The sequence below is a fragment of the Narcine bancroftii genome, chromosome 5, assembly GCF_036971445.1.
Source record: "Narcine bancroftii isolate sNarBan1 chromosome 5, sNarBan1.hap1, whole genome shotgun sequence".
Lineage (NCBI taxonomy): Eukaryota > Metazoa > Chordata > Chondrichthyes > Torpediniformes > Narcinidae > Narcine > Narcine bancroftii.
The window spans coordinates 199,351,997-199,360,751 of NC_091473.1; the positions used below are offsets into that span (position 1 = coordinate 199,351,997).

The window sequence follows — 8,755 nt, forward strand, 5'->3', positions numbered from 1 at the left end:
TCGGACACAGCTGGAGATGTTGGCGATGGAATCCGATTTCCGCGCTCCCTCCCTTCCTCCCTCCATGTTCCCGCGGCTTCAGTGGACCGGCTCCCTTTCAAACGGACCCGCGTCTCCTCTCCCCGATCCGGTTGAGCTCCCTGTCGCCCCACCTTCCGCACAGCGACAGCAGCGCCCGGGCCAGAGGGGAGCATTAATCTCCAGTGTGGAAGCAATAAATGGGAACCTTTCCAACAGCCCTAACTCCACATTGGATGAGAACTCAGATCTTCATTCACATGGTTCCAATTCTGTTCAATGAGGAAGTTCATTTTCACCAAGTCCCCCTTTAAGGAAGGCGGGACAGGGACGTCCCACAGGGCAACGTTATGACGTTGATAGACAATGACGAGCCGCTGCAGCCGCTCTTCGCAGGCATCGCAAGGGGTTGCAGGTGTTCTCAGGTCAGTAGCTGGTCGGACACCGAAGGTGATTTAGCGTCGGGATCAAGAACGCACCGCCGGGTCCCGGAACGGGTGCTCCCGTGTTTCCGGGGCTTGCAACGCCCGGCTGGAGGACGCTTCTCCCCGGGTCCCGAACCAACTCCCAGCCTCGGTGTTGATTTAACCCGCGGCCCACCTCTCCTGGACCCTTCTTCGGGCTGAGCCCGCGCTGTGGCCCAGGGGCAGGACTTCATTGATTTATCCCCTGGTCATATCCTCTCATCCCCACAGCGATGAACCCGTTTCAGTGCTCCGACTGTGGCAAAAACTTTAAAAGTCTGGGTGACTTAAAGAGACACCGGCGGGTCCACACTGGAGAGAGACCCTTCACCTGTCCTGAGTGCAAGAAGGCCTACGCCAGTTTGTCCAACCTTGATGTGCACCAGCGGGTCCACACTGGGGAGAGGCCCTTCATCTGCCCTGAGTGCGAGAAGGCCTATGCCAGTTTTTCCAGCCTTGAGAGACACCAGCGGGTCCACACCGGGGAGAAACCCTTTATCTGCCCCAAGTGTGGCAAAGGCTTCACCTTCTCCTCCAGCCTGAAAAGCCACCAGCAGGTCCACACCGGGGAGAAGCCCTTCACCTGCTCTGAGTGTGGGAAGGGTTTTGCCCAGATCTGCAACCTGCGGACCCACCAGCGGGTCCACACCGGGGAAAAGCCGTTCACCTGCCACGAGTGCGAGAAGGCCTTCACCCAGAGATCCAACCTTGAGGTGCACCAGCGGGTCCACACTGGGGAAAGGCCCTTCACCTGCCCTGAGTGCAAGAAGTCCTACATCACTTTGTCCAACCTTGAGGCACACCGGCGGGTCCACACTGGGGAGAGGCCCTTCACTTGCCCCAATTGCGGGAAGGGGTTTGCCAAGATCACTGATCTGCGGACCCACCAGCGGGTCCATACTGGGGAAAAGCCATTTGCCTGCCACGAGTGCGAGAAGGCTTTCACCCAGAGATGCAACCTTGAGGTACACCAGAGGGTCCACACTGGGGAGAGGCCCTTCACCTGTCCTGATTGCAAGAAGGCCTTCACCACTTTGTCCAACCTTGAGAGACACCGGCGGGTCCACACTGGGGAGAGGCCCTTCACCTGCTCCAATTGTGGGAAAGGGTTTGCCAAGATCACTGACCTGCGGACCCACCAGCAGGTTCACACCGGGGTAAAGCTGTTTGCCTGCCCCGTCTGAGAATACGTTCAACACAGGTCCAACCTTGAGGCACACCGGCGGGTCCACACTGGGGAGAGGCCCTTCACTTGCCCCAATTGCGGGAAGGGGTTTGCCAAGATCACTGATCTGCGGACCCACCAGCAGGTCCATACTGGGGAAAAGCCATTTGCCTGCCATGAGTGCGAGAAGGCTTTCACCCAGAGATGCAACCTTGAGAGACACCAGCGGGTCCACACTGGGGAGAGGCCCTTCACCTGCTCCAATTGTGGGAAAGGGTTTGCCAAGATCACTGACCTGCGGACCCACCAGCAGGTTCACACCGGGGTAAAGCTGTTTGCCTGCCCCGTGTGAGAATGCTTTCAACACAGGTCCAACCTTGAGGCACACCAGCGGGTCCACACCAGGGAAAAGCTGTTCACCTGACCCAAGTGCGGAAAGGAGTTTGCCCAGTTCAGCAACCTCTGGTTGCACCTGCAGGCCCATACTGGGGAGAAGCCGTTCATCTGCCCCAAGTGTGGCAAGATCTTCAGCAAGATTTCCAGCCTGTGGACCCACCAGAACGTGCACAGCAGTGACAGGCCATTAGTCTGCCCTGGGTGCAGCAAGGGTTTCATCCATTCCTCCTATATGCTGACCTTCCAGTCTGTCCATTCCAGGGAGAGGCCATTCATCTGCCCCAGTGCAGAAAGTGGTTTGCCCTGTCCTCCCAACTGCTGGACTGCCAGTTGAGTGTAGAAAGGAATTCGCCCAGTCCTCTAACCTGCTCATCCACCAGTGGATCCAAAATAGGGAGAGGCCGTTTGTGTGCCCTGAGTGTGGGAAGTCCTTCAACCAGATCTCCAACCTGCAGATGCATTGGGGGGACCACACTGGGGAATATTCATTTGCCTGCCTTGAGTAAGAGAAGGCCTTCAACAACAGGTCCAGCCTTAAGTTACACCGATGTATGCACAAGAGGAAGAGGTCCGTCACCTGCCCCGAGTGCAGCAAAGGCTTCAGCAAGTGATCAAACTTGCTGACCCACTAGAAAATTCACAGCAGAGACGAATTCGCCCAGTACTCCAAACTGCTGACCCACCAGCAGGCCCACACCAGAGAGAGGCTGTTCACCTGCTCCAAGTGAGGGAAGAAGTTCACCCAGTCATCCCATCTGCTGAGACACCAGCAGGTCCATGCAAGGGGCCTTTCATCTGCACCAAATGTGGGAAGATGTTCACCCAGTTGAACAGCCTGGTGAAACAGAAAGTTGCAGGGTGTGGAATATTTAAACATCGCTCACTCAAACACCAGGAGGGACTGGAGTCTTATCTTGGTTTTGTTGTCAATTTGCAATTTGTTTTCAGGTTCAAGTTTATTGTTACATGTACAAAACAGCAGTGAGAGAGTTGTATTGGAGCAGTCCAGCTGGACATCCTCTACATAGTCCAGCAAATAAGTCAGTGCAGGAGTGCAAGTTCCAGGGCCAATCAGTGGGTACAAGGCAAAACAAGCATTATTTTACAAATGTGAGGATCATTCAGGATTCTGATAACATGGGGAAGGAATCTGGTGGGTTGTGATCTCACACTGGGGAATCTTCTCCTCCATGGGGAGGAGGGTAGAGGGAGTGTGTCTGGGGAGGGGTGAGTATTTTAAAATGTTGGTTGTTTTTCCAAGGCAGTGGGAAGTGGAGGTGGAATGGATTCTCTCTGTCAATGTTAGTGACTCACATTAAATATTTTTAAACATTAACAATGCATCACGGTTGAAGGCTCTCTGGCCCGTGAAACCCATGCTGCCCAATTAACCTACCAACCACGGATGGAATGTACAGACTCCTGAAAGACAGAACTGGAATTGAACCGGGGTTGTTGGTGCTGTAATAATGTTTTGTTACCATGCCACCAAAATACAGAAATTGAATTTTATTTCCTGAATCTAAACCGAATAAAGCAGCTGTGTTTGAAAACTGTCTCATCCCCTTGTATCTCTGTAATACACTCAATGTAGAGAACAAAGACAAGGCCATTCAGTCCACCTGTGATCACACTGGGAGCATTCTGGTATCTCCCCTCCAGTCATTGTTTCTGCTCTATACCAGCCCTCACCCTGCTGGGATTCTCTCCTGTTCCTTTCTCCTCTCTGTGTTCTTTGAGCTTCCACTTCTAGTCAGCTGTGCTGTAAGAAACAGGAGCAGAAGTCAGCCATCTGGCCCATTGAGCCTGCTCTGCCAGTCAATAAGATCATGGCTGATCTGGCCATGGACTGAACTCCACTTACCTACCTGTTCCATACAAGCCTTAATTCCCCAATCTGTTAAAAATCCATCCATCCGTGATATAAACACTTTCAACAAGGCTCCACTTCAGGAGCAAGTCAGGAGAACTCAATCCAGTCCTCATCGAGGGCTAAGTCGTGGAGAGCGCCAGGAACTTCAAATTCCTGGGTGTCAACATCTCTGAGGATCTGTCCTGGAGCCCCCATGTCAGTGCCATCATGAAGAAAATTTGCCAGCGGTGATACTTTGTGAGGTGTTTGAGGAGATTCAGTTTGTCACTGGAGTCTCCAACACTTATGCAGGTGAACTGTGGAGAACGTTCTGGCTGGTTCATCACTATCTGGTACAGAGATGCCAATGCTCAGGACAAGAAAAAACTCCAGAGGGTTGTTATTTTCTTCTTAAAATATTTGTATTGATTTTAATCGAGAGTTTATAACAATAATGAGATACAATGTGAACAGTTCCACATAATTAATAAAACAATTATCACATCAAAACCAAACGTAAATTGTAAAACATTCATAATTGACAATCCAGATCATTTTTTTTAAAGAGAAATTTTTAAAAAAAAGGAAAAAAAGAGAAATCTCTATCCCCTCCCTAATTGCATTGCCATGTGGTACAGATGATGACTTAAAAGAAAAACAAAGGGAAAAATATATAAAAAACATGAAAAAACACAAGTCGGACAATTCAATGACATTGGAGTGAAATTATTAAGTCAGAAAGTGAGTTGTAAATGGAGATTCTGCACAATGCAAGATAGTCATTGAGTTCAGATGGCCAAGATGCTGGAATAAAATATTTGAGTTTCCATGTGGAACCAGAGTTTAAAAACGTATTTAGATTATTCACTTTTATTAAAGAAAATAAGAGATTTGGAAAGATAGAATACATCACCTATCACTTTAATAGGTGGAGTAAATTGGTTTATTGTTCTGGCCATCGCACTTTTATGGGTCGTAGGCACTGAGATCAGGGCCGCGCATCTTTGGAGCACTGGTCTGGGATTGGCTGGCATAACTGCCACAGTTCCCCATCTTCCTGCCATGTAGGAGGTCACCTTGATATGATGGCCAGAGATAACCCCAGGTCCGCGCTGTCATCATGTTCGTCATCTATTTTGTGGGCCAATCCATATCTCCGTGCGATTGGACCTTTGTCCGCTGACTTTGGTGGTCTGCTCATGTCTTGGGGGAGGAGCAGGTTGCAGTCCATATATGCTGGTTTCAGCCAATTGACAATAAATGTCTCCTTAATGCCTTCATAAAGTGGAGCTGTTCTCCCTGATGACCCTGTAGGGCCCTTGTTGGGTTGTCGCAGGGGTGGTTGTGGAAGAAAAAATTAGTAAAGAAAGTTTTAGTGGGTGACAAATAATTAAAAGTAAGCTGTGCGCTGCCACTTTTAAGTCTATTAATCAGTACAACGACGCTCAGTACGTTAAGCTGTGTGCTACTGAATAAGACAGTAGACCCTCTGCATTCCGCCACAGACTTTGAATTGTTACTTTTTAACGCTCTCAGGGCTTCAGTGTGTCATGTATCTATTGTTTATACCTTTGTATAAATTAAACCGGCTCGTCCGTGCTCAGGCAGAGCGGCCCCAGTGTTTTGGTGGGACTGTTCTCCAAAATAACGTAAATAAAAATTCCTTCTGAAACGACTCCCTGGTGCCTCGGCCGAGTTTTCGTTATTAAATATTTTTCTCCGCAAAATAAGTCTTTGTCACTGGCTAGCCGTGTGGTGGGTTAAATACCCCTGAGGGTGATATACCGTGTGTCCCCAGGAAGTTAACCAGCGCTGCCAAGAGCCCAGAAGTAAATTGTGCCCCTCTGTCCGAGGTCAGGTGCTCTGGAACCCCAAATCTGGACACCCATGTGTCGATGAGTGCCCTGGTACAAGTTTCTGTGGTGGTATCAGCCAGCGGGACCACCTCAGGCCACCTCGTAGAATGATCAACCATGTTCAAGAGGTATCTCACCCTACGGGAAACTGGTAGTGACCTCACTATGTCAATGTGTATGTGGCTGAACCTGCTGGTTCAAAGGTCTGTGTGGGTCCCCTTGTGTGAGTCTGGACTTTGGATTGGCGGTTTGTGCAGGTTTTGGCCCACTGGGTGACCTGCTGACAGAGGCCGTGCCAGACAAACTTATTAGACACCATCTTCACTGTGGCTTGGATTGCAGGGTGCACCGGGTTGTGGATGATGTCGAAAATCTGACACCTCCATGCAGCCGGATTGATGGGTTGAGGGCTGTTGGTAGAGATGTCGCACAGCAGTGTCAGGTTACATGGGCTGTCAGGGATGTTTTCCATCCTGAAATCAGGGACAACTGTCCTATACTTGGGGATCTCAGGGTCCTGCTGCTACGCTTTGGCGAGGACCATGTATTCACTACCCCGACATCATCGTGGGGTATGACAGAGCGTCAGTTGTCTCGTTGCTTTTCCCCCACAATGTGCTGTATGTCCGTGGTAAACTCAGACACATAGACAAGCATCTCCGTTGGGCCGAGCACAGGTCCAATGCCTCATGGAAGGAGAAGGTCAGCATCTTGTGATCAGTGAAGACCTTGAATTGGGCATGGGCTGGCAGGAGGAACAAGCAAAAGAGCCTTGAGGGGAGGAGGGGGTAAAGGGGCAGATGGCTGAGAAAGATGCATTCTGTTTGGGGGAAGGGGAGGGGATGGGGACTTGGAGGAAGGAATGGGTGACGGACAGGTTGGTGAAGTAAGTAGGAGGATGTGTGGAGGAATGAGAACTGACGGGAAAGTGGATACAGGTAGAAAGGCAGAGGGGAAAGAAGCTGAGAAGTGATGGGGAAGAGGACAGAGAGTCGTGAAGGGGTTATGGGGGGCAAATGTTAGAAGGGGTCAAGAAGTAATAAGTCCTGGGCATGTGTTAGTATTAACTATAGAATTCACAACAGGGAATAAACTCACACACATGTACAAAACAACAACACACAAATCACACACATCGGACACTGGTTAATCACAGACAATTGCACCTCCCGATTGTGAAGCAAGGGTCAAACAAACGATACCCACTCCCTCTCTCCAACAAGCAGGTACAGGGCACCGATCAGTACAGGAACACAAATGAATCAAAAAAGTCTGCAGACGCTGGGATTGTAGTAAAAACACACAGGGCTCAGGCCCGAAACATCAGGAATATATCTTTAACTCCCACAGATGTTGCAAGACCAGCTGACTCCTCCAGCATTTCTGTGTGTGTTTAGTGAGGGAACACGTCCAGTTACAAATTACAACGGGTGAGACACAACAGCCTGTCCCAGGCATAGGTTTCAATAATCTCCACCCTTTACCGACATACACCATACATCGCCCATGGCCCACAACCTGGAGTGGATCCTCCATCCTTTACCTACATACACCATGCATCACTTACAGCCCACAACCTGGAGTGGACCCTCCACCCTTTACAGACATACACCAGGCCCACGGCTCACAACTTGAAATGAACCCCTCACAAATGGTCTTCCAATTACTTCTACAGCTCACAACCTGGAGCTAACCTCATGAAATCGTCTCAAGGGGGGAAAAAGCTGGACGGGAGCCAGAGGGATGGGAAAGAGAGAGTCTGGGAGAGGGCGTTAACGGTGGTGTTCCTCCTGTGAGAAACAGAAGTACCTTCACAGATTTCGCTCGAGACAAAAATTGAGAACAAAGAACATTTATTGTACAACAGTGCAAAGTTGGGTGCTTCCCCTTACCATGGGAATACACACACATACTGGGGCTCACCCAACTTTTATATAGTTCATTTCAGTGCAGAGATACACGCCCCCCCTCCCCTTAACATTCTTCTGCCTCCTGGATTGGTTTGGCATTTGGTAATTCTGTCTGCCTACTTGCAGTTTCTGCAAACTTGAAAGACCATGGGGTATCCTGTCTGGGTCCCATCATGTCATTGTCCTGATTCATGAATCTGCCTTTGTCCTTATTCACACCTCTCAACCCCCAGGACTTACTAACATTCTATATGCAGAACCTGCTAATTCTTTCTATCACTATAAGACCTTTCTTCTATTGTACTTGCGTAACCCTTCCTCACACTCTTATCGGAATTCATTCCTATTCAGCACTTACTTAACTTCCTCTAGTCTAGTTTATTATTCTTTATTTTATTCATACTAACTTTACTTCCTATAATCTATTATCTCTCACAATCCCCACTTTTTCTTTAGCTATGCTTAGTAAATTCTCAACTGGAAACTTGGTCTTTTTCCCAGCGAGTCAGTAAATGAACTGTAATCTCAGCATCATCAGACGGAGTTTGGGAAACACATCCTTTGGGTTGTAGTGAACTGACGAAGGGTCCGTTGAATTAAACACTGCACACAAGTCATTAGGCAGGGAAGTTTCATGATGGCTAAAGTAATGAGTTCAACTGCTATAAGGGCTGTGTGTATCCACCTTCAGTAAAAAGTTCAACCGCCTGACCATTGTGACCGTTGTCATCAATCGATCTTCCACAAACGCTGCCCTCAGCAGCTAACAAGTAATCGAGAGCCAGGCGGTTTTGAGAAGCTGTAGCTCGTATCTATCGTTGTTCTTCAGCCAATAAATCCAAGTCCATCGCTGTCTGTTTGGTGATAATCTTCAAAACTGCCTGGAGTCTGGTTAAACGGTTTAAATGCCAAACAGCTGTGGTATTCTGGAGCAGCTTGAGCCATTTACAACTCAAATCACCCTTATAGTGATTGCCTTTAGCCTTCAGAATATATTCGTGACCCAAAGGATGATTTACAAGATGCCAAGTTGGGGGGAGCGTTTATTGTTACCTAACCTGTGAGGAGCAGCTTGTCTGTGAGCATTAGCATAT

The 8,755-nt window shown here is 49.0% G+C and overlaps 1 protein-coding gene and 1 pseudogene across 1 annotated transcript; both read left to right on the forward strand.

The window, feature by feature from the left end:
- The first annotated feature begins 705 nt into the window (after positions 1 to 705).
- LOC138764545 (zinc finger protein 665-like) lies at positions 706 to 2,595 on the forward strand (annotated as a pseudogene).
- LOC138765451 (zinc finger protein 664-like) lies at positions 2,002 to 2,549 on the forward strand. Its single transcript, XM_069942491.1, has 3 exons — positions 2,002 to 2,016; positions 2,126 to 2,327; positions 2,374 to 2,549. Exons 1-3 carry the CDS (start codon positions 2,002 to 2,004, stop codon positions 2,547 to 2,549), a joined length of 393 nt encoding a protein of 130 aa, XP_069798592.1.
- Positions 2,596 to 8,755: the final 6,160 nt, after the last annotated feature.